Genomic DNA, 24,131 nt, shown 5'->3' on the forward strand with positions numbered 1-24,131 from the left:
TGGGGAGGAAGGGAGTTCCAGAGGCAGGCTGCTGAGTGGCTAAGTGATCTGTGGCCAAAGATGAGAGGTTTGTGTGTGTGTGTGTGTGTGTGTGTGTGTGTGTGTGTGTGTTTGTGTGTGTGTGTGTGTGTGGAGGGGGGTAAATTAATGCAACTCTCTGGATCAGATAAATAACAGCCTTGCTTCGGATGGGTAGACTGGTATTTGTGTTGCATTTGGACCTTTATTGTGGTAACAAACATGAGAATCATTTTACATATTGGGAATGGAACATGTGATACCCTGACATGTATTGACTTTAAATCACCTACCAATTTTGCAGCACTCCAAACGAGTTGTGTTGTACAGAGGTATAGTCATTACTAGAATAATACAGTGATAGTAGCAATAAAAAACATCTACATCTACTGAGGTAGACACTATAGCGATGCTCAGACAATAAGGTACATACACAACTGGGACCTTAAAAATTTCGGAAAATTACACAATTTTAGTCATTTCATCTGTTTACTATAAAATACAACACATCCAAGTTACAGTAATGTCATACTTATTGGCTGAAAATACAGATTCACTGTGAATCAGCATCAAGTTTCAACTTTCTTCTTTCACCGTCTTGAAGAAGGAGCTGAGGGAGAGCTGTCTGCCTCCGCTGTTAGCTGCACTCAGTTTGGGTTTTTTTGAGGCCTGCCGTTTCTTCTCCTCATTCTTTGTGCTTGTGCGCTTTTGCCTCGTTCCATCCTAATTAACGCAGACAGAAACAAGTGACACATGTTAGTGAAAACATTTTATAGATGCTATGTCACCAGTACTGAATGATAAAAAAATATATATAGAAGAGCTGACCTTCAGGGTTTTATCTTTTGGCCCATCAACAGAATCATAAAGCTTCACAATCTGCAGGAGAGCCAACATGCTGATGTCGCACTTAGATCATTTACACGACACACAAGGACACTATAATGCTTTTACTACTAGAATACTAAACTACATTTTCTCACAATAATTACGACATTTTAGTTCTTTACTGCTGGTCTATACCTCCAAACACCAGAGTAAGATCATTGAAGGACATTTGGATTTCACATTAGATTCATTCTGAGAACTGCAGTAGTTTGTGGTAGAAGTACAACATAGAAGCTACTTAGTTGTATGTGTATGTTAGTGTTGTTGCCGAGCACTAGTTTTTAGGTCAAGATCGGTCAGAGGTTTCTGATCAGAGAGGAAGAATACCGTCTCTAGACCCATTTTTCTCTCTTTGATTTGTGTCTTGTTGAATAATTTGTAGACAGTGCCGAAGATCAACACGTCCTGATCTGAATACGTACTTTGATCTTGCAAACAGGGCATTTCGATAGAAAACGCATTTGAGTACAGCAAATAGCCACCACGTACACACTATATTTGGACAAGTACAAGCATGCTTTCTGTGAGTGATAATGAAGTCAACTCTCGGTGCTGGAGACCTCTGTTACACAACGGGGATTCACAAACTCAAAATACACAAACCTTTTTCAGTCCCGTGGACACAGCGGCCTCCTGCAGAGCACCCCTGCTGAGCCACTGTGTGTTTTCAGCCTGCGTGTCACCCTCCTTCACGCACACACTGTAAACCACATACGTCTGGTGGATGTGGGAGAAGATGTGAACCACCTGCGAGTGGACAATCAGCATGTTACAGCTGCAGCAACAGCTCACTTGCATATGAAAGTGGATGATAGACCGGTTCTGAACATCAAGCTCACCTCTCCCACGTACTGGAGGAGGCTTTCTGTCAAGTGAGTTCCCAGAATTCTGCCGATTTCATTACACAACGCCGTCTTTTGTTTCATCTCAGAGTTTTCTCCCTCCAGCAGAAGACTTGGAAACTCCCACAAACCTGCTAGCAAGCCTGGAAACACACACACACACACACACTCTACATATATTACTGCTATTCACACAGACTATACATTTACATTTCACTGTTTAGTTTCTGAAAAATAGAAACAAAATAATACTTCTATTTTCTGTTTGTATTGTAAATAAAATGATCCGATAAGAGACATCAGATACGGCCCTTCCCTTTTTTCCTATTTTGAGTGAGAAAGTGAAACCAACTCATTCTAAAAGTGAAAGAGTTCTTCAGCCAAACAGATAATGACAGTACGTTTTGGAATCCGACCTTTGTTTGGTCTCTGGTTGAGCAGGTACTCGTCCTCTCCCTCCTCCCCGGGCCTCGTCACAATGCAGGTCAGAGTTCGCTCCACTCTGGGAGGCTTCTTCGCCGGCTTTCTGGGGAAGTTGTGAACGCCCAGCTCATCGTCCCAAGGCTCGGTGGGACACAGCGGGCACGTTCCACTGTTCACTGACAGAATAGGAGCAAGAGAAAAGTACTTTAATAATGTGTAGTTCTCTGAGAGGTGTGAAGGAGACGATGGGAGGCAGGAGACTTACTGCAGTCTTCTATATCAGGGAGGTCAGAAGTCTTCCTGTCCAGCTTCCCCAAAAGTTTCTGAGAGATCCGCTGTTGTCTGACATGAACCTGCACAGACGCCCAATGTGAAAGCCTTTCTGAGCTCTGTTAGGGTCTCATGTGTACATACAGTGGTATGAAAAAGTCTGCACCTGATTTCTTATGAAAAAGTGTCTAATGATAGAATTCAAAGGCCAATTTCTCCCTGACAAGGTCATGATAGGATACACAAGTTTTAGTGTAAGAGCATACGTTCAGCCTCCTATCAGATGTTACATAAGGTATATTGTTACAGTATTTAGGGGAAAGCACTGGTGAGGCAGATGTGGGCACAACAACCCAGTTAAATGTTGCAACTGTGGAGGAAACCAGACTGGGTGTGTAATAAGGAAGCAGGCTGCTGAAATACAACAAGTGAGAGTAGAGCAGAGAGTTAAAACTGCGAGCGAAGAAAAAAAGAGCGGGTAAAGTGGAGGAAATTACGAAATCGAGTGCATCAAACCGGATACAAACTGATACAAACGTGCACTTTTCCTGGCATATGTCATAAACTGTTCAGATCGAGCAAAAGCTGAAAAAAATCGAATTAATTGTTGAGGCAGCGGGACGTTTTTTGGACACGGGGGAGTTATCCTGGGAAAAATACAGGCATATGATGTGATGCAGAAGGACTGAGTGCTTATTAAACTATTTCCTATGTGAATAAGAGGGAAAATATAAAGATGGATCAACAATTTTCTTACCAACAGGAAAATGTCAGTAAGAGTGGGTGACAATCTAAGCAAAAACTACGCAGAACACCTCAAGGTGGTATTACTGTCCGATTTTATTTTCATGTCACGATAAATGACATATTTAGTAAGTATGCAGTAGAATGCAGCTCTATTGGTGTTTCACTATTACCAGATGATGGGGCTCTGTGGAAAAGGGGGTGGAATATATCATTTACTGCAGGGAAAATTGCAGGAAGCCACTGGAAAGGTCAAAGCTTGGGCATTGAAGTAGAAGAAAATACAAAAAACAAATCAATCTTAAATTGTATGGGTAAGTTTTAAAAATAGTGGATTGTTTTAGGTGTTTATGGATTTGGTTTGATAAAAGGGTCACTTGGAAAGTACACACTGAAAAAGCAGTAGGAAAGTGCAAAAACATACTGAATATTGTAAGGCATTTGAAAGGAAGCGACTGGGGAGCCCATAGAACATAATTAAAAACGGTATCAAACAGTACATCTTGGTTTAACCAGGTCAGTATTAGATTATGGATGTATAGTATATGAATCTGCTAAATCTAATCTGTTAAACACTTGATAGCATACAGTGTAAAGCATGGCAGTATCAGCTTTGTAAATGGGGGTTGGTAAATGCCTCTAGAAATTACAAGATAGCAAATTTCACTGTTATATCAGACACATTTAAGGGGAGAAAAACATCCAGCTCAGATTGTACTAAAACCATGTCAACAAAAAAAAAGGTACAGTTTTAGATGCTCAGTTGAAAACTGGGTTAAAGAGAGTAGGATGCTCTCTATTGTCCTGAGAAACAGGAAATTGTGACTGTTGCGGATTAAGAGAAACGGTAGAACATGTCCTCTTCCAGGGTCCACAGTACCAAACCGAGAGACTCACACTCAAAGCAAGATTTCAGAGAAGTAAGATACAGTTCAATGTAGCAGATTCATTGAGAAGAAATCAGGGGATGCTGCATTTTTGATTTTTAGGTTTTTAGAAGTAACTGGTCTTGTAAATAGAATCTAGATCATAGTACATGCTGTTCCACACTCCAGTCCAGAAGGTGGCAGTAATGGACCTAAAAGTTTTTACCAACTGCAATAAAAAGAAAGAAGAACTGAAGTAGACCAAAAGATCCTCAACAGCTAGACATCATGGAGAGATTCAAAGAAATTCAAGAGTTATTGAGATGTATCAGACTGGAAAAGGTTATAAAGCCACTTCTAAAGCTTTGAGACTCCAAACCACAGTGACTCATAGCCATTAGCCACAAATAGTGAAAACATGGAACAGTGGTGAACCTTCCCAGGAGTGGCCCTCCAACCAAAATTTCAGACCACTGTGTATTTGTATATCACACACACAAGTCACTTCTTAGCGGTATCAGTCAGCACAGGGATCACACCTACCTTGTAATAAGAGCGGCAGTGAGACTGTACAGGACACTGACTGCACAGTGGCCCTTTAGGGGTGCAGACCCGTGCTCCCAGCTCCATCATGGCCTGGTTGAAGTCTCCCGGTCTCTCTGGATCCACCAGCATATTGGCTAGACTCCTGAACCACAGCATGTTTACTTTAATAATCCCTCTGTGCAGGAAGACGTTCAGATATGGAGGTTAATCTCACCAGAGCGCCTCTGTTACTGCGGGACTCGTGCTGTCAGCTCCGATGGCCCTCAGGCGACACAGCACCCGAATCACGTTGCCATCCACAGCCCCAGTTACCTGGGCAACAGAGGCCACACCATTTGTCAGCGACGAATGCTCTGGACCACAGGAACACGTACAGCTCAGGTGCAGACGTTTGTTTCACATGACTAACCTGCCCCAGTGAAATAGAGCCTACAGCTGCAGCAGTGTAGCGTCCCACCCCAGGCAGCTGCTTCAGCAGGCTGTCGACTGTCCGAGGCATCTGTCCCTTCAGCTCTGTCACCACCTAAGCAAAACAGAAATACAGCTATCACTCAGAGGTCATAGCAACAATCCGTACAATCAGTCTAGGGAGCACTGCAGTGGTGAGCACGTTAAGAAAACCACAGCTAAGAGGCTTCAGACTCAAAGTTAAACACAAGTTAAAGAAATGTGTGATGCAGCAAAGTCCAGGCCAAACCTTCTGTGCTCCCTCATGCAGTCGTTTTCCACGAGAGTAGTAGCCCAGTCCTGCCCACATCTGGTTCACCTCCTACATGTTAAATAAATTAATGCACGCAATTTGAAGTGAAGAGATTTCTTTTACACCGCTGTATCAGAAAGTACCGCTCAAAGTTGTCACCTCTAATGTAGCCGCAGCAAGATCCTGCACCGTGGGCCACCTCTGAGGAACGAGAGACAGGGACCGTCTAAATTACAATTGATGCAGAAATGTACAGATTCACTGGGCTGAACGTGTCACAAGGATCCCAAAGCACCTACCTTCATCCATTTATTGTAGTAGTCTATTACTGTGACAACTTGAGTCTGCTGCAGCATGATTTCTGAAACCCACACTGGAGAAGAAAGGAAAAAAAAAATCAAAGCTGCTGTTAAAATCTGTTGCCTTGAGAGGCAGCTAGGTTTCATGAAACTATGAAATCATACAATCAAGTGACAGTCCCACCCTGCCAGGCTTCAAATTAAGCCCTTGTGGCTGATCCAAAGTGCAGTAGATCCATTAGCTTTCTGTGACAAACTGCTGGGAGGTGTGGTTATGTTATAGGTGTGACAATATGGACTCCTAGAGTGTCTTTTATGAGGCAAAAATTCTCCACTTCCATGCTAACAAATTGTAGCTAGCTGTCTACCAGCTCTTTGAGCCCATAACATGAGCTGGGTAACGTCTCATCTTCAATGCTCTCCAACTACATCTTTTTATCCGGTTGGGTAGCTTGGGATAGACTGTGTTAGGAAGATGACTAATTCAAATGAATGCCTGCCCAGTATTTATTTGAAAGATCCTGCCATTAACTCTTTCCATGTTTAATATATTTGTACCAAAAGGTAATGTTCTTACCAGCATATGTCCGGATGTTTGGGTCTGACTCTGTCAAGGCCTGTAGAAGAGAGAGTGTTGCTTCATGTGTAATCAAGTCATGTGCTAATTTATAACTTATTATAAATTAAATATAAATATAAGGAACATGAAGAGTCTGTGATATGATTTCAGATCATTTTCAATTATACTGATGCAACTTATGCAACAAATAATACAGCAACTAAATATTTTTCTCACACATTTTGTCTATAACCAAAAGTTATCATTTTGCTACAACCTTATTTAATCACACTCCTTTTCTCATGGTTTTGCTTTAAGGAATTCTTCTGAGATAAGGCGTGTGAGTAAAAACCTCTGCAGGTTACAGTAACCAAACCTCTGCAGTGAACGTACTTTCATAATTACACAAAATACACTGTGATTCAGGTTTGTATGTCATAACCAAATATTAAAAGGCAGTAAACTAAAAGAAACTTCTTTTTACCAGAGTCCTCCATGGTAACTCTCTCTGCTCTTTGTCGTACCAGCCGAGGAGCTGAGAGCGCAGCCGCACAACATCAGCAGGATCAGGAAAAGTGTGGTATAAAGACACTGAGGATGAGGCTGTGGTGCTTGTTTCTGGAAGATCAATAATCTCATTCAGACTAAACACACACACATTACAGGGTAACCTCCAACGCTAAAGCCATAAACATTTAGAATAAAATTCAAAAGAATCCCATAGTATTCTCCAATATAATGCACTGACAGATTATGTGACATTGCAATAAAATACTGTAATAATGACATAGACTTTCTTGCCATTTTCTTGTGCTTTATAAACAGATATAAAATAAACGGGCACAGAGTTTATTATCAGTTTGGGTCCGAGTTACAGTTACATTGTAGACCTTAAAGTTTAAATCTAGATGTGGTAGAAGCTACGGGATACACAGATGCTGTGCTGTTTGATATTACATATTCCACCAGCAGTTTTCCGAGTAACATCGTAGTTACCTTGTTTGATAGCTGCCTTTGACTTCTTCCTGTTCGATACAGCTGTTTCTAGCACCTCCAGTCCGGCTCGCTTGCCTTTCTGCATCACTGAACGTAACCTGCTGCTCATGGTCAATATATGTAAGAACTACTGTCCTCTTTGCAGGACCAGGCTTGTTGTTTACCTCATGGACTCACTATTTGGCTCCCGCCACGTTCAGGACGGAGGGACGCTCATCGTCCAATCCGCTGCGAGAAACAAGATTCGGAAGAGGGACGTCATATCCGGTAGGCGGGTCCAATATCAAAATTATTTAACGAAGTATATAATATAATATAATATAATATAATATAATATAATATAATATAATATAATATAATATAATATAATATAATATAATGTAATATAATATAATATAATATAATATAATATAATATAAACCTGAGAGAATAAAATTCTAAAACCCCCCTGTAATATATCAAAACCACCACCACCATCAAAACTCTAAGGTTTGTTGTATATGTGGATAATTTGTGTCCACATGTATTTATTCTTCTTAATTCCGGACATTGAAAACTGGTAGATAACAAAGGTTATACATTTTTACTTTTAATTTAGAAACACATGCACACAACATTTTTTTATTAATCTGCATTACTGCAGTGGTCTGTTAATCTGGCACAGTCAGATTCCAAAACTGAAAAACAAAGATTTACAAAAGACAACAAACAATTAGTCTCACATAATACACAACCATTTATACTTCATTTATAACACCGCAGATGTTACCTTGTGATGTGTCAAACCGGTTTGATAGCAGGATTTCTGCTTGCATTTCATCTATATGCATGTACAAAGTCTCAGCTTTGGTCTGTAGAAAATAAATAAATAAATTCAATACTTTTAATAAATGTCATTTTAATATTCATTAAATTATTAAAGCTTACCATGAAAGCTGCAAACAGTGCACTGCCCATGACTCTCTGCACGTGTGCTTCAGTAGCAGGGAATGTGCGGACAAAGTGCTGGGTAGAGGAAACAGTAACACTAAGTACACTTGGGACCCTGTGTCTGCCTGTACTGCATGTACGTTAACACTTGAGGGATATGCGATTAAATTAGAAACAGTTGCAAACCTAAAATATGCTTACAATCCAGTTTTAAGAATTCCATCTTGTTTTTATGTCCAATACTGTGGTTTGTAATGTCTGCATCTAATCTTACGAAAGAGCAAAACAATGGGTTTTACTGGAACACTGATTACTGAAATTTACTCCTCCATAAATGTGGATTTTTGACGTTACTAACCTTGTGTTTTATTGGAAATGTGCGTCAGTGCTAAATCTCACATAGGAGGCCTGCAGTGGCTTTCATGCAACTAAATGGTAACTACACAAGCTGTCGATGCGTCAAGAGTAGATCTGTACCTCCAAGGCTAGACTGGCTTGTATTTGGGCATCGACATGTTCTCTGTTGCCCATTGCATGCAGGAGTTGCCGGATCACTCCGAAAGAGAGAAGCTCACAAGAAAGCTCCTCATCTTTTTCAGCCAACAAGCTTTAACACATTAGAAATATGTAAATATGCTGTGAGAATAGCTAAAATTAATATAATGACATAAGTGCAAATAATTAAAACAATGTAATTCAGCTGGTGATTCAGTACATACAGTATTACACTGTATGTCACGTTACAAAATGAATTATCACAGATTTTCTAAAAAAAAAAAAAAATTGTGTAATAAATCCACACAACACGTAACATTTACCGGATAGCTTTAGCCGCAGCAGCTTGTTGCACAAACACTGGGAGAGATCCAGTCATCATGATCAGCTCAGCTCCTTATGGGATCGTCAGCAAAACATAGGACAATGTGACAAAATTATCACAATGCTTGAACAGTAAGAAATGAGTTTTGGTAGGTGAAAAAATTAGCTTTCTGTCTCATAAAGTTAGTTTTAAGCATGGTGTGATGGTTTTAAATCACTCAAGGAGTCAATGCAATAGTCTTAAGGTACAGCTTCTGCAAACAATTTCACCCTGTGTGATCTGCTGCACTTCTTCTCTGAAAGGCCTCAGCAGAGCCACCAGTCCAGTGAGCAGCATTGCCTTCACATCACAACATCTCAGGTCTAAGATGAGCCTAAGAGCTGTCAGAAAAACAGAGAGAAAATTAAATGCTGACATTTATCACACAATATCAGTGTTTCATCCACAACACACAGTGGCTAGTGGATCCACTTGTCATTTCTCAACATATCAGAGTGTCACAAAAAGTAAACAACCTAATGCAAGAAAGAAAGAAAAACATTGTAAAGATTTACTCCATTCAAGCATTTCTCTACATACCTTGATCCTGGACCTCAGGGTGCAGGGACCTGAGCAGATTAAGCAGGGGCTCTATAATGCTGGGATGGGCTGTTTTCAGTTTCAGCTGTAAGAGAACACAATTTAAGGCTATTACTACAAATAAAAAACACTTCCTTGGCCTTGTAGGCTTAAGACTAGTTTATGAAAGACAGTAACATAAGTTTTTTTGTAGACTATGTGAGCCACTGGCTTTACCTGGACAGTTCGTAAGATGCACAGGACCAGCTGCTGAACCTGAGGTGAGCTACAAGTCACGAGGGCAATCAGAGCTCTGTATATATGCTCTTGATATTTTGGGTTTCCATGGGACAGGGAGTCTAAGAGCATCCCCGCTGTTTCATGGGTTTCATCTGTCTTTGATGTGGCCAGGAATTCTGCTATGACTTTCACACCTGCAAAAACATGGATGGAAACAGAAAAAATACAAAAAATATAATTATTATGATATATTAATAATAGAATATATTATAATTCAGTCTTTAGCGGCCTTCAAAGACACGTTTGGACTGATAACATGTAAAATTTACCATGGCTTTCACAGATAATCTCTTTGCACTTGCGACCAGCCTGTGAAACACTGAGTAGAAGTCGCAGGGCTTCAGCCTTGTGCTCCTCTTTGCTCTGAGAGTGGTTCACGATGTCTAAGAGAGTGAGAACGCCTCCATCCTCCAGGAACTCCATCAGGTACTGATCACTGAGGAAGGTCAGAAAGGTGGGTCACTGAAGAAATGTTGAACTCAAAGCACTTTGCACACTACATTGCAGCGTTTTAGCTCACTCACTGGCTGGAAGCAGACAAGAAAATCCCAATTGCTTTCAGCTGGAGTCCCAAGGCCGTCCCAAACATGTATCTGTACACAGGGTGAAGGACTGATTATACTTGCCAGCAAGTACAACAGGAAACTCTGTACTGTTTGGACCAAGTAAAAGAAATCTCTGTATACACAGATTGATGCATGTAGACAACAATCAGCAAGAAGAAATACTAATTATATTTGTCGAGATCAGATTCTCACCCAGAGGTCTGAGACTTAGTCCTGCTTTAACATTTTGCAAGTTCACATAGCTCTGACACTGAAAACATTAAAAATGCATGCAGTACACAATAGTTGCTTATCTGGTGTCTCAGTGTACAACATCTGCCCCTACAACATAAATCCCGAAGGGAAAATTCATTACCCTCTTTAATACCTGCAGTAAAACATGACGTTTTATATCGTTAACGACATGAACATAATCAGTTTATTTGAATTTCTAATAATGGATGTGTGCGTGTGTGTCTGAGTTGAGGAAGTCCAGGCCGCAGCTGAATGAAGGATACGTGAGTCTCATCCAGGTGGTGAGCCGAGCCAGGAAGAGACTGGCAACCTGAGCGAACTCCAGCTCCAGCTCATAACACGTCTTCCCCGTGTTCTGGGTCAGGAAGGTGTTCAACATGCGGCTGCGGACCGTCCTGTCACCGCGGTCCCACTCTTGGAGAAAACAAAGCACTTTACCGATGTTAGCTTGTTCTTCTTGGGTCGACATCGTAGGATTTTCTGCTTCGAGCGTTGGTGAACTTAAATTAAGCCGCAGGGAAGAACGCGCATGACTGTTTCTGGCAAAAAGAAATAGATAATTAAGGAAATTTGTCACCACTAAGTCACGTTTGGTTATATTCTTTCCCACACTTCGTTTACAACAACTAGCTAACGGTTGCCTAGCGACGCCCCCACCTTGGTCGTCTAGGCTTTCAGTCACAGCACATGGAAAATCTATCTATCTATCTCTGTTCAAGACATGCAAAAAGTTTATTGTGATACACACAAAGGTTACACTGAGCAATGAAATTACTTTCAGCATGATTAAGATAAACAACTAAACTAAGCTAAAATTAAGGAAATGTACTTGTACATGTACTAGAAGCATAGAAAAACAAATAAAACTGATGTGACTGTAAATATAATAACAGTATAAGGTGCAATTAGTTGTGCAATACTGTCACAGTGGTATGACCTATATTATCCAGTTTCTACATGCTGGTTGAACAAAATGTGGCACCAGACCGTTTTTTTCTCATGAAAACACCCACTTCAGTGGGTGTGGCAATTTCAGTAAAACATAACGAGCATACAATGAATTAGTGAGCACAGATTTCTCAGATGTATTTCTTGCTTTCTTCTTCAATGCCTTCAATGCTTTTCTTCAGCTCACCTTTCACAAGGACCGACAGAGCTGACCTCTGGTAAGAGCCTTTATATTTGTAATATTTTAGGTGGCGGAGGGCCTTGCACATTTTCTGTGGAGAAAAGCTTGAGGACACAAGCAGACGCTTATGTCACCGTTAACTCCAGGTGTTCAGCAGATTTGCATTTGAATGTAACAAATCCACAATATTGCTGTTTCTTGAAACTCAATCAGCACTGAAACAAAATGTTTAATCCCATATGAAAAAAAGAAGAAAAGAAAATAAAAAAGACTGAACAAACTTACTGGATGTCTGGTTGAAGAAGCACCAGTGGTCACCAATGTCCTATAAATCGATGTTATACGGAAACCTTAATGCAGTTTGCTGTTTTTCCCCTCCAGTCTAGCGCCATTACAAAGGAATGGAAATACTTTATTGCTCTATATCCTTTTGATGAGCATCAGATGGTCGACTGGTGAGTAAACTGTTAATCACTAAGAATACTATTATTTTGTGCCAAACCACAGTTTGATTTAACATAAACTTTCCACCTTCATCATGTAGAGTCTTGCTATAACAGGTGATCTCTGGTATGATGTGCCGGTATAAACTAATCTGGCCTTACTTTTGGATTTAAGTTGAGGAATATACAAGCTGTTTTTTTTCATAAGTTATTCAGAGATCATCATGAATAAGTTATGCAATTTATAATAGTAAGTACATTTATTGATATATCTTAATAAATCTTTTAACATTATTTGAAATTCATATCATAAATATTGCTGTAAATATGAGTCAAGATTTTAACTCATGGTATGATATTATAAAGGCATGCTCTGAGGAATTCACTCTTGTATTAATATGAACTGCGAGTGTTCTGGTATATTTTCTTGTATGTATAAATACTGAATTTCTGCCTATTGAGATACAGTTACTAATGACTCTTGCATTCCATATTTCTTTAGGTTTTGAGGATGGTTACATTAGGCTGGCTGGAGGCCAAGATTACGCTGAGGGCCGTGTGGAGATCTTTCATAATGGAGTTTGGGGGACTGTGTGTGATGATGACTGGGACATAAATGACGCTCACGTAGTGTGTCGACAGCTATGTTTTCCCAGTGCAACAGAAGCTCTAGGGTCTGCTCATTTTGGCAATGGTAACAAAAGCCACTCATTATTCAAAGCAGTACAGTACACATGCCAATATTAATGTTGTCTGACGTTGATATTTAGAAGAAATCAATATGTACAGTAAGTTTTTAATAATTTGCTTCTGTGATTGTTTTTTGTGTCAGGCGATGGTAACATATGGATGGATAATTTAGGCTGCAGTGGAGATGAGGCTAATTTGTTCCACTGCACATTTCCTGGGTGGGGGGTCCATAACTGTGGTCACTCTGAAGATGCCGGTGTTAGATGTGAAAACGGTAAGGAAACAAATGTCAGGCAAGGACTATATGTCTTCCATTTTTATTTTTCTTCACATCATACTGAAACCATGTCACTCACCGTGACCATATTGGTCTCTTTTCAGGGCCTAACACTGGCTGCAAGAATGCAGATGTGGAGTACGCTTTGGACCACAATGCAAGCCTCTCTCATCAGCTGGGGGAACTGTTCGACAGTGGACGTGACTGTGACTTGACCATTTCAGTGGTAGTAGACAATAACACTGTAGAGACAATCTGTGCTCACAGGGTCATCCTCTCCCTGAACTCAAACCTCCAAACTTCACAGCCAGACATCAACAGCCTCAGACTTGATGTCACCTATGAGTGCAGAGAACATGCCAACACAGTTATCAGGTAAAACTACCTCTCTACATGTAAATATCCACCACGGGACTTTGAGTGATCTTGAGTGGAGCGTTTATACTCAGAATTAGCTGAAGCTTTCTAATGAAAATGTTTACATTTCAGGTACTTCTACACAAGGAAGATTCAATTCACACTACCCTCTGTCTATTGCATTCTCAACATGGCTTCTCAGTGGGGTCTGACAGAACTTCATAATGAGGCTGCAAGTATTTTCAGACAGTTTCTACCCGAGGACCCCACCTTCCAGAGTCCAAACTCTTTCTACAGGTATGCAGTTTATACAGGGGATGAAGCTCTGCAAGAAGTCTCTCTCCGCTACCTGGCATGGAACTGTGAGACACTGATCCAGTCCCAGGTTTGGACAAGTCTTCCATTTGATCTTGTCAAAGCTCTTCTGTCCCGCTCAGACCTCGTGGTGCGCAATGAGACCGCCATTTTGAGTGCACTGGAGAGATGGGCGGCAGCCCAAAGTATCACAACTATTCCTGAGGTGCTTTTGAAGCTTGTCCGCTTCCCAATGATACCAGCTGAGGACTTATACACACTAGACAGCTCAAGGTACCATGCCAGCAAGCTGCAGGGGTTTCAGTTCAATGCTTTGCCCTTCATGCCGCTGATCAGTGACGTGTCAGAGGAAGAAAACGTTTACACTTCCAGGATTTACACTGGCCCACCATGGAGCTTTACCTTCAACTTCCACATTTTTAAAGCTCATAAGGACTTTGGGTACTACACTCTTCAAGGCCAGACCATCAGTACTCTGACATCTGATTTCCAAACACCTGTCCATAATGGCGCTTATTTTGCTTTTCACAGCATACGCTGGAAAACAGGGGTCTATAGCAGCGACGAAGAATGCACAACAGAAGGCTTCACTTGCTCTTCTTTACCAGCAGTTAGTTTGAAAATTGAAGAAAAGAAGAATGACTTGCCCAGTGAGATGGAGGGACGTATTCACTACAGCAATAAGCTTGTTGTTATGTGTGAAGGGAGGTACGTGTTTCATGTTGAAGAATTTGCTGCTGATGATAGTGGAAGCCTTATATTTGTTCCCAGCGGCACGGAACAAGTTTATCCATGCCACTCGGACCACTTCTCATACCAAGTGGTGGTGCGTCCTCACTACTCAACAGGTTAAGGTTTGGATCCTTTTGGGAACCTCAGCAAAAGAGAAAGATACCTGCGGATCAGCATACTATCAGATTCACTTTACGCTGAACACGAAACAGTATTTTATCCAGTGAATCCAAACGTGAACAAGCTTGCCCTACAATTACACAATGGAATGCGTTTCTATGGCTTGTTCAGGCTGCCTATGATGTCTTGCCTTGTTTAATGCAGTCTTTGTTTTTAATCTGAGTCTGTTGTTGAAACCTGTTCTCTCATCCTGTTATTGACACCATAATCATTTATAAACTTAACTTTAACACGAACAATAAATAAACAATAAAAAGATTCTACAGTCAACATCACATTAAAGAGGAAAAACAATAAAGGATTCATTAAGGGAGCAGTTATGTTTCTTAGAAGCAAAGTCAAAGTCCTTACCTTAATTTGATAGAAATGCTGTGAAAGGATCTGAAGCGAACAATTCATATAAGGAAACGCACCAACATGTCAGAACTGAAGAGGTTCTGTACTGAGGAGAGCTCAGTTCTTAATCCCATTCTTAATCCATAGGGTTTAATATGATGTCGGCCCACCTGTTGCAGCTATAAGAGCTTCAACTGTACTGGGAAGGTTTTCCACAAGGTTTAGGAGTGTGTTTATGGCAATTTTTGGCAATTCTTATTGGTGAGGTCAGACACTGATGTTGGACAAGAAGACCTGACTCACAGTCTTCACTCTAATTCATCCCAAAGGTGTTCTGTCAGGTTGAGGTCAGGACTCTGTGCAGACCAGTCAAGTTCTTCCTTACCAGCCTCCCTCATCCATGTCTCTATGGACCTTGCTTTGTGCACTGGTGTAAAGTCATGTTGGAACAGGAAGGGGTCATCCTGAAACGGTTCCCACAAAGTTGGGATCATGGAATTGTCCAAAATCTCTTGGTATGCTGAATAATTCTCTTTCAGTCTCTTTCACTGGAACTAAGTGGCCAAGTCCAGCTCCTGAAAAACATTTTCCCCCCTCCGCCAAACTTCACCCTTGGCACAATGCAGTTAGACAAGTACCGTTCTCCCAGACTGGTCCATCAGATTGTGGGATGGAGAAGCGTGATTCATCACTCCAGAGAACGTCTCCACTGCTCTAGAATTCAGTGGTGGTGTGCTTTACACCACCGGATCTGATGCTTTGCATTGCACTCGGTGATGTATGACTTGGATGTAGCTGCTCGGATGGCAGCTCATTCCACAAAGTGTTCTTGAGCTAATCTGAAGGCCACGTGAAGCTGGAGGTCTGCAGTGACTGACTCTGCAGAATGTTGGCAATCTCTGTGCACTATGTGCCTCAGGTGTTTGATTTTACACAGCTGTGGCCATGGAAGTGATTGGAACACCTGAATTCAGTTATTTGGATGGGTGACTGGATACTTTTGGCAACATAGTGTATAAGCAGTTACTGGAAACACTTAATACTACTATTGCTGCACAAGGGGGTCATAACAGATGCTGGAAACAACGTTTCACATACTTTTGCAATTCATAGGCATGTACAAATGATTCATTTTCTTAAAGAAATAAATACACAAGTATAATAAAGCTGTTTCACGTGTTTGATTGCGTTCTCTTACGGTCTTCTTGTGTGAATGTTCAAGGATGTTTTGAATGATTTCTGTCATGCTAGAAAAGTAGAAAATTCCTGAGGAGTGACAATAATATTTTTAAGCCACTTTATATGAGAAACTCAAGTGTGTGTTGAGTAGTACTCGTGAAAATGCTTGAGTAAATTGTACATTTCTGAGGATTAATTTCGATTTACAGTTATTTTCTACATTTCTACATACACCTCTACCCTCTTCCAGAGCATTTTTTTGTGAATGCGGGTCTGTGTGGCCACCAGGTGGGGTGAAGAGAGGAGTCGGTGCAGTCAGACTGCTGGAGGTTTGCTGCCCTCCGCAGGCAGCTTCCCGGTAAATGTGCTTCATTTCGGAGATAAAGAAGGACCATGTGAAGAAAACCACTGGAAAATACAGTGTGGCACGGGCCATTGTCGCGTTTTAACGCCACGCAAACCGTCGCGTGTTGCCACTGTGTAGCGTTCCTTCCACGCAGAAGCCCCATTGTCTCCCGGAGGCACTTTTAATCTGCCTTATAGAGCCAAGCAGCCGCAGCTTCACGTGAGCGGGGCGACACTTCAGTCTTTTTTTCCGGAGGAAACGCAGATTTAGCGACACATTGTTCACATTTTCACCAAACACGCGAGACATTTCTTTAACCCCACGCCAATCCGCTATCCCTCGGTGGTCGAGTGGGTCCGGTAAAGCCAAAAGGATGAGTGAATAATGGCAGACGGACCGGCATGTCAGGCAAACCCGCTCAGAAGAACACAGGGAGAGTGACAAGGACGGGGAGAGGGAGAAAGAAAGGGGAGGGGAACTGACATTAAAGCAACACAACAAGGAAACTACACTGCAGAGCCGCAGACGCCTTCATTTTATGTTTTTGAATAATAGCCGGAGCTAGTGTGGCGGAGTGTATCTGAGAGATCTGCCCGGAGCTCGACCCCGCTCAAGTGCCCCGAAAAGGAGCCGCTTTTGGACCGAGTCGGCTTTAAAGGCGCTCTCCGTCGCTTCCAGAGATATGGGTGAGAAAAATGAAAGAGGGCTTTAATTGTGATTCTGAGTGAAATTAACTGAAAGGGGGGGCGAGAAGGAGACAGAGGGAGCAGGCCTCTTCTGGCGGACAGAGCCGTGCCCTAATGGGAGGTGGAAACAAAAGGCCAGCGCAGCTTAGCCGCAATTAATGTCATTTAGATTATCTTTAGGCTTTTTTTTCTTTTTCTTTTTTTTCTTGCCCCTCTCCTCACGTTCCTCTCACCATGCCAGGGGTTGCTATCACTTTAGCACGCTGCAGTTATGAGTGATGCTGGCTGCCATTACGGTGCAGCTTTTATCAGGAAGTCATTAGAATTAAAAAAGATGGGCATTAGCATCGACTTTGTTCCTGGTGTAACTTGGCGGTGCTTCACTGGTGGTCAGGTGCTCTGCTCAGTTTAAACAAACTGTGTTGTGAGCTTTCACAGGAGGTTAGGAGAAAAAAAAAAAGAACATTGAATTCATGCACCATAAGAAGCCAGAGTTACGTTTTTTGTTCTCAGCCACACTTCACCCCCAAAATGTTTGTTTCCTCAGGCTCAGAGCCACCCAGCTCTCCACAGGTAGTGGAGGACGGAGGCGAGGAGGATGAGGAGGAGCTGAGCGGAGGGGAGGAGGCGGACCTGCGCTCCAGCTCGGGACGGGGCTCGCTGCTGACCCGGAGAGGGATCACCCTGAGGGTGCTGCTCAAGGACGGCCTGGTGGAGCCGGGGGACGGCGTCCTAGCCATCCACTACCTGGTAATAACACACGCCACGTGTTCATTTACGGGACTGTTGTCTCCTGAGGTCGCACTTCTCAGGGAGTTAAACCCACACATATTTGTTACTCTCTTTGTGGTTTTTTTTTTCTCGGCTTTGCTCCTCCAGGGGAAGAATTTTGTAGGAGACCTGTTGAATGATGGGAAAATCCGATGGGTGGAGACAGGCCAGATCTTCAACTCCCCCAGCGCCTGGGCGACACACTGCAAGCGCCTGGTCAACCCGGCCAAGAAGTCTGGCTGCGGCTGGGCGTCCGTACGCTACCGGGGACAGAAGCTGGTCCAGTACAAAACCACATGGCTGCACAAGTACCAGCCCAGCGCAGACATGGTGAGAAGAGGAGGAGAGCTGTTCCTCCACTCTCAGCTTTTGCCGCATGCTCACATGCCTTTCCAAGTCGGACATCATGATGCATACTTGCACGTCTAAATTAAGATGAGCTTTTACACAGATTTAGTACAAGGAACGAAAAGTTGGCTGGAGGTTTTAGGAAGGGATGGTGTCAGTGGCTCTGTACAAATGAGAGAAAAGGGGAAAATTGGCAAAGACAACTAAAATTACAGCCCGACTGTGAAAGTGTGATGATGAAAGTCAAAAGAAGCGCTGCTTAAAGGTCCCATATCGTACATTTTTTCATATATTGTACAATTTCATATAGGTGTCAGAGGCCCAACATCATTGTTTGTATTGTCAAAGTGTATTACCCCAAATTCAGCCTTGGTTCTGAATTTCAGCCAGTCAAAAAGTGGCTCTAGTGAGCTTTACGGATACCGGGCTGCTTCTGTGTCTGTACCTTTAAATGCTAATGAGCTGTGTGTGTCCACGCCCACTCCACGCCCCTCTGGGGTAGAGGGTGCTGCTTTCCTGCGTTTCCATGTGGTAATGTTTCTGGTGGAATTATTTTTGTTTTTCTTCCTTTTTTAATTTATTATTGTTATGGTGGATTTCTGACTATGGCTGGTAGAGACACTGTCGTTCAGCCTCAACAGTTTGAACCAGAATCTGAACCAGAAGGAGAAGTTCCTGACAAAGTTCAGACTCTGCAGCAGGACATGCAGTAGTCTAGTTTTTACATATACATTGTAAATATGCATTTATCTAACTTAAACATGCGACACAGAGACAACAACGTGACATTAGATAAGGAGTGGGGGACAGGAGACGTGAGCGTGAGTCACACAAGCACACCAATCAGAATTACTGCATAGAATTTCCTGAGAACGTTAGCAATAGTAACTGAGCTACGTTAGCTGCAGTACTAACGTTACAGTGATATGTTTGCAGGCTATCACGCTAAGTAGGCCTACGCAGTTAATGCTCACACATGCACAAGCGCACACAAGCAAAAACAATCAAATCGATCCACTGGGTCTTCAGAGTCTCAGACCAACAGACTAAAAGTAGATTCCTGTGCTGGTTGATTCAGCCATCTTGGGGGTTATTTCCCCGCATGACGTCAAGAAGGGAAAAATCTCAAATCCACCTGAGCACACATTCGCTATAAAGTGGAGTTAGCAAGTGAGGGAAGTGACAGAATTTTTTCACCTCTGGGCCCTCACACATGGGCTACGGGGACACATATTACTGTTACCCAGAAAATCCACCGGGTCCGTCCGCGTCGCGCTGCGCAAGCGTCGCGTATTTGGTCCGTCCTCCACTCAGCGTGAACAGCCACCGGGCGCGACACGGGCGACACGATATCACGCGATAATCCTGGACGTACACGAAACCGCGGGATTACATTCCAGCCTTTGTTCTTTCTTGTATTGTCCTTGTAAAAAGAATGTGTTGTATCATAAATGATTTTATGCTGCTCCACTTCAATTCAGACCTGACGTAATGTTGATGAGAAGTTGTGGGGCTACGTGAACGGCGTATTGTGTTTTATTTTGAAAGGGGGCGGAAGGGTTTTACGTTGATTCTTTGTCAGATTTCCTGTCCTGATGCAATCTGCTCTGTTGAGCTTGGCGCGGTTTAGCAACGGCTCCGTCAAATCTAGAACTGCTACAGAATGATAACGTAATGTTGATCTAGCGACAGGAAATACGACCCGGAGTCTGTTCATGGTGTTTTATTTTGAAAAACGACCGGATTCGCTCTGCAATTTCTGTCTGACTTCCTGTCCGAACGATCCGCTCTCCGTCCAGCTTGACGCGTGTGGCTCGCATCGAGCATCAAAAATAGAACAGAGGCGTAATGCCAGCGTGGCCGAGCGTCGAGACGCTTCTGGGACGCGTCTGAAACGGACACTACGGAGCCGTTGGAGGTTGATACATTGACTTTAAGGGGCGCGTATTACTCGCGATGACGCAACGCTTCCAATACGCAACGCGGACGAACCCAGTGGAATTTAGGGGTTAGAAACCCTATATAAAGTGAATTTTGCATAATATGGGACCTTTAAGTAAAAATCTCATTCTCTGCTGTAACCGCTCGTCCTCTGGACACTGACGAATACTGTTGTGTTGTGTAACCTTCCTTCGTCACATGTTGTGTCCTCTCACTGTGATGCCAGAGCCTTGTGAGTGAGGAGGATGATGACGAAGACGAGGAAGAAGGGAAGACGGCTGTGCAGGCAGATGAGAAGAACAAGAACACCAAACCTGGATTAAGCGGTACCCTCTACTTGTCTTGTCTTGTTTTCTCTTCTAACGGTCACTGGTTTAATGGTGATCTTTGCTGCGTCACAGATGTGATGGTTTCACGGAGATCAGACCGAGAGAGGATTCCTGTCAGATACTGCACCTTGGGCACCAGGGATGCTGCCAGGTACTACTTTATAAATGCAGCGCAATTCCGTGTGTACTGCGCGTGAAGTGATTTGCTAACTTGTGTCCTCAGAGATCCACACACACTAGTGGAGCTGTCTGCGTTCTCAGCCATCAACAGATTCCAGCCTTTCAACGTGGCCGTGTCCAGTAATGTACTGCTGCTAATGGTAAGAACGAAGTCCTCTGGAAACAGTATCGTTAAACATTTGTGCAACTTTTGGAGGGGCTTATCTGCTCTTTGTCTTTCGTAGGACTTCCACTGTCACCTGACCTCCAGCGAGGTGGTGGGGTACCTCGGAGGACGATGGGACACAAATACACAACGTGAGTGTGACCTCGAAATGACGATGTAGCATCCTGAAAGTACCACGTTGTCAAAGAAGATCTGTCGCTGTGTTTCAGTGCTGACGGTGTTGAGGGCTTTCCCCTGTCGGACCAGGCTGGCAGACAGAGAGTCTGCTTCTGCTGTCGAGGAGGAGGTAACGCCAAACAGTGAATCAGTAGCGACAGACACCCAACTTAAAAACTTACAAGTTCTCCCCGTAGCTCATGAATCACTCCAGAAACCAAAACACAGACTTTTGAATTTCCATCTCAGGGATTGTGCACTTAAAATTCTGTTCTGTTTTAAAAATAAAAACTCTGGCAACGGCACATGTTTTTCTGCGGAAGCATCCTGGGGTACAGAAATAGACGTTGATCTCTCCCCTTTTATTTTTTTGCAGTAATATTAGTAAAAATGAGGAACTGAGAATTGACACAAGAAGTGCTTGAAAAAAAGTTATGGTTTTAGATTCAAGTAAAAGCCAGATAGTATTCGGGACTGTATATAAAAAATAAAAGTCATTTTATAAAAAATAAAATTAGAGTTTCCCTCTAATTAGAGTGACCCTCTGCTTTTTTAAAACAAAATTTAAAGTAAACGAGTTTACTACTTTGTAACCATGTCTGTTCAAGATCTGTCAGAACCTGTTCATGCGTGGGCTGTCGTTGGTGGGCTGGTACCACAGTCACCCGCGGGGTCCGGCCCTGCCGTCGCTGCAGGACATCGACTCTCAGATGGACCATCAGCTCAGGCTGCAGGGCTCAAACAACGGCTTCCAGCCCTGTCTGGGCATCATCTGTGGTACGTGCCCGTTGTAGCCGCGGTGTGGCACTTTAATAACGTGACAAATAAGATTACTGATCCAGATCATTTGTTATTAGCTCCTCATAAATTAGTAATAAGTAGTGCACACAGCGTCGCATTCAAAGGTCGAGTACATGATGGGAATAATAACAAGACGAAATGAAAAAGCGAAATTGACGAGAAGAAATTAATAAAAAATGGATCCAATACTCAGCACAGTGATATCAGCAGCACTTGTTCATTGTTTGTTTTTGTCACTCCCTTATTACCATCTGCAGCGGCTCTGTGCTCTCCAGTATAAGAACAACTGCTCTAAATAACTTCATGATAATTGTCCAGTTACATAGTCATCATGTGCACATTTTTTATCTCATAAATGTTATTTCCTTGATTGGGTTGCGGTAACGTGCACACAAAACAGATGTGTCCTGTTAGTTAGCTCCTCTGTAGACAAATAAGGATTCGTCGTGCAGTAATGAAAGAGTCAGAGATCAGTAAAGCATCACACCTCCCAGACTGAGCCGAACGGATCGTACGTACACTGTAAAACTCGTCTTAATCAGATTTGGTTTCTAAAGGGGAACGACTTGAATTCTCCAGTGAATTTCCAGTGACATTTGGTCAAAACATGGACCAAGACAGGTTTGAGGTAATATTTGTAACGTCCAAACTCTACTTTGTCAGGTCCATATTATCATGGAAATCAAGGCGTGGCATCAACAATAACTCCATTCTGGGTCGTACCACCGCCTGAGGTGAGGACACAGACATGTCGGCTTTAAACTGCTCGCCCACTTATTTCACAGCTTTGTCATTTAATCTTTTCTGTGAAAACATCTCCTCCCCCTCCTCCTCCCTTTGTGCAGCAACGACCCAACGACTACGGTATCCCGGTGGCGGTGGAGGTCACCTACGTGCAGGACAACTTTCTCACCAGTGATGTTTTAAACGAGATGGTACGGGTGCCGCGTGACAAATGTTTTGCATGATGTCTTTCGGAAGAGCTGTGAACCATCACAAAACTGTGTCGTCATTTGCACAGATGCTGCTGGTCGAGTACTACAGGGCAGCTCCTGATCTCGTCCAGTTCAACCAGTTCTGGTGTCCAGACACGACCATGATGGACAAGATCAAGGTAGGATGAGCGAACGAAAAGCCGCTTCAGCTCACTTCACACCTGCGCTGATATTAGTCAGCTGACCTGATTCGTCTTCCTCCTCCTCAGGGCTCCCTGAGTTGCCACGCCCCCAAAGACCAGGCCTACTCTCAGATCTTAGAGCACGTCTACAGTCAGCTGAGCGCCATGCACTGAGCGGATCCTCTCTGTCGTGTCGCCGCTCTCCGTCTAAGGTTTTTTCCATTTCAGACACATTTGTCCCTGCCCGAGCTGACGGGGCTCCAGCAACACTCAGTGTTACAATGTAAAACCCGCTTGAAAAACATAGAGATGCCTTGAACACGCTCATGCTCGAGTGATAATTTTGATACTGCATCGAAGTTAAAACACAATCCAGTGACTTAAGGGAAGTTTAATCTGTGACGGCCGCTGCTGCTGGAGGTCGTTTTTTGCCACCGATTATCACACAAATCAAACCAGAGCACACAAACGTTTCGTGAACCAGTAACTTCACAGGCAGACACTACATACTGGAGCAGAACTCAGCCTCTGACCTGTTACACGTGGACCTATGTGCCTGTCTGTGCCAGCATCGTGTGCTGTCAGCGGATACGTGCGATGTAAACTTTGTAACTGCCTTTCTAATCGAGCCCAAGGACTGGAACAGTAACAGCAAGTTGTGCGCGAATATACTACAGCACAACAGCAGCATAGGCCAAGGTTTCTGTGTTCGACCTACACTGTACTCTGCAATATGTGAATGTTTGCGTTCCTCAAGTCAGACTGAGCGGTTGTATTGTGGTGCAAGTTAATTTTTTTTTTACATCCACTAGTCTAATGAACCAGGTGTGTGTCCGTGCGTGTGTGTGCGTGCGCCGTGTTGTGAATGTGCCTCTCTACTGTCTCCCTGTCAGGTTATGTGAGATGAGTCCCGTTGGTCAGGACACACATCTGCTTCCTCTTTGTCTGTACTGTATTTATTACTACCTGTGCGTTGTGTGACATACACGTATGAAGACAGAGCAATGCCTTAAGCCTGCTGATTGATGATCCACAAAGCATTAAAATATACACACTGGAACTATTTAAACAAGTCTGACTGGTATTTGTTGAC

The 24,131-nt window shown here is 42.9% G+C and overlaps 4 protein-coding genes and 1 long non-coding RNA gene across 7 annotated transcripts; 3 read left to right on the forward strand and 2 right to left on the reverse strand.

The window, feature by feature from the left end:
- Positions 1 to 193: 193 nt before the first annotated feature.
- Positions 194 to 7,304, reverse strand: mutyh (mutY DNA glycosylase). Its single transcript, XM_047586375.1, has 15 exons — positions 7,152 to 7,304; positions 6,640 to 6,773; positions 6,174 to 6,213; positions 5,597 to 5,670; positions 5,457 to 5,498; positions 5,295 to 5,366; positions 5,007 to 5,120; positions 4,812 to 4,909; positions 4,595 to 4,739; positions 2,437 to 2,524; positions 2,165 to 2,347; positions 1,746 to 1,891; positions 1,510 to 1,653; positions 847 to 897; positions 194 to 741 (listed from the first exon to the last, which is right to left on the reverse strand). The coding sequence occupies exons 1-15, from the start codon at positions 7,258 to 7,260 to the stop codon at positions 595 to 597; spliced, it is 1,587 nt and encodes a 528-aa protein (XP_047442331.1). The 5' UTR covers positions 7,261 to 7,304; the 3' UTR covers positions 194 to 594.
- Positions 4,895 to 10,181, forward strand: LOC125008961. Its single transcript, XR_007112932.1, has 3 exons — positions 4,895 to 4,978; positions 7,297 to 7,418; positions 10,043 to 10,181. It is a non-coding gene; the product is annotated as an uncharacterized LOC125008961 (long non-coding RNA).
- Positions 7,152 to 16,346, reverse strand: armh1 (armadillo like helical domain containing 1). 2 transcript variants are annotated; one of them, XM_047586378.1, is made up of 12 exons: positions 15,034 to 16,346; positions 10,823 to 11,098; positions 10,284 to 10,352; positions 10,029 to 10,195; positions 9,697 to 9,893; positions 9,481 to 9,565; positions 9,171 to 9,281; positions 8,900 to 8,972; positions 8,559 to 8,688; positions 8,079 to 8,156; positions 7,921 to 8,002; positions 7,642 to 7,828 (listed from the first exon to the last, which is right to left on the reverse strand). In XM_047586378.1, exons 2-12 carry the CDS (start codon positions 11,026 to 11,028, stop codon positions 7,776 to 7,778), a joined length of 1,251 nt encoding a protein of 416 aa, XP_047442334.1. In that variant the 5' UTR covers positions 11,029 to 11,098; positions 15,034 to 16,346; the 3' UTR covers positions 7,642 to 7,775. The 2 variants fall into 2 exon arrangements, with proteins under 2 accessions (XP_047442335.1, XP_047442334.1); XM_047586379.1 differs by lacking the exons at positions 7,642 to 7,828; positions 15,034 to 16,346 and adding an exon at positions 7,152 to 7,379 and having other exon boundaries at positions 10,823 to 11,028.
- LOC125008956 (galectin-3-binding protein A-like) lies at positions 11,621 to 16,197 on the forward strand. 2 transcript variants are annotated; one of them, XM_047586373.1, is made up of 6 exons: positions 11,621 to 11,725; positions 12,070 to 12,143; positions 12,634 to 12,825; positions 12,964 to 13,095; positions 13,203 to 13,473; positions 13,588 to 16,197. In XM_047586373.1, the coding sequence occupies exons 1-6, from the start codon at positions 11,643 to 11,645 to the stop codon at positions 14,621 to 14,623; spliced, it is 1,788 nt and encodes a 595-aa protein (XP_047442329.1). In that variant the 5' UTR covers positions 11,621 to 11,642; the 3' UTR covers positions 14,624 to 16,197. The 2 variants fall into 2 exon arrangements, with proteins under 2 accessions (XP_047442329.1, XP_047442330.1); XM_047586374.1 differs by lacking the exon at positions 11,621 to 11,725 and adding an exon at positions 11,744 to 11,834.
- Positions 16,347 to 17,061: 715 nt separating the features above from the next.
- mpnd (MPN domain containing) lies at positions 17,062 to 24,107 on the forward strand. Its single transcript, XM_047586377.1, has 13 exons — positions 17,062 to 17,229; positions 17,777 to 17,979; positions 18,109 to 18,330; positions 20,516 to 20,615; positions 20,691 to 20,769; positions 20,842 to 20,938; positions 21,023 to 21,095; positions 21,174 to 21,250; positions 21,729 to 21,897; positions 22,585 to 22,655; positions 22,767 to 22,856; positions 22,943 to 23,035; positions 23,126 to 24,107. The coding sequence occupies exons 1-13, from the start codon at positions 17,226 to 17,228 to the stop codon at positions 23,210 to 23,212; spliced, it is 1,365 nt and encodes a 454-aa protein (XP_047442333.1). The 5' UTR covers positions 17,062 to 17,225; the 3' UTR covers positions 23,213 to 24,107.
- The last annotated feature ends 24 nt before the right edge of the window (positions 24,108 to 24,131 follow it).

Source organism: Mugil cephalus, chromosome 6 (assembly GCF_022458985.1).
Source record: "Mugil cephalus isolate CIBA_MC_2020 chromosome 6, CIBA_Mcephalus_1.1, whole genome shotgun sequence".
Lineage (NCBI taxonomy): Eukaryota > Metazoa > Chordata > Actinopteri > Mugiliformes > Mugilidae > Mugil > Mugil cephalus.

Bases quoted from the DNA above. Each gene is read 5' to 3' on its own strand.
- mutyh (XM_047586375.1), bottom strand. From the start codon at position 7,260: ATGAGCAGCAGGTTACGTTCAGTGATGCAGAAAGGCAAGCGAGCCGGA. The intron at 2,525-4,594 runs GTAGGTGTGATC...GCGTCTGTGCAG, and splicing joins ACTGCCGCTCTTATTACAAG to GTTCATGTCAGACAACAGCG. The intron at 1,654-1,745 runs GTGAGCTTGATG...GTCCACTCGCAG, and splicing joins TCCTCCAGTACGTGGGAGAG to GTGGTTCACATCTTCTCCCA.
- armh1 (XM_047586378.1), bottom strand. From the start codon at position 11,028: ATGTCGACCCAAGAAGAACAAGCTAACATCGGTAAAGTGCTTTGTTTT. The intron at 8,689-8,899 runs GTAAATGTTACG...AATGTGTTAAAG, and splicing joins GCTGCGGCTAAAGCTATCCG to CTTGTTGGCTGAAAAAGATG. The intron at 7,829-7,920 runs GTAACATCTGCG...TTTGTTTTTCAG, and splicing joins CCGGTTTGACACATCACAAG to TTTTGGAATCTGACTGTGCC.
- mpnd (XM_047586377.1), top strand. The intron at 20,770-20,841 runs GTACTACTTTAT...TTGTGTCCTCAG, and splicing joins GGCACCAGGGATGCTGCCAG to AGATCCACACACACTAGTGG. The intron at 23,036-23,125 runs GTAGGATGAGCG...CCTCCTCCTCAG, and splicing joins CCATGATGGACAAGATCAAG to GGCTCCCTGAGTTGCCACGC.
- LOC125008956 (XM_047586373.1), top strand. From the start codon at position 11,643: ATGTATTTCTTGCTTTCTTCTTCAATGCCTTCAATGCTTTTCTTCAGC. The intron at 11,726-12,069 runs GTAAGAGCCTTT...TTTCCCCTCCAG, and splicing joins ACCGACAGAGCTGACCTCTG to TCTAGCGCCATTACAAAGGA. The intron at 13,096-13,202 runs GTAAGGAAACAA...GTCTCTTTTCAG, and splicing joins CGGTGTTAGATGTGAAAACG to GGCCTAACACTGGCTGCAAG.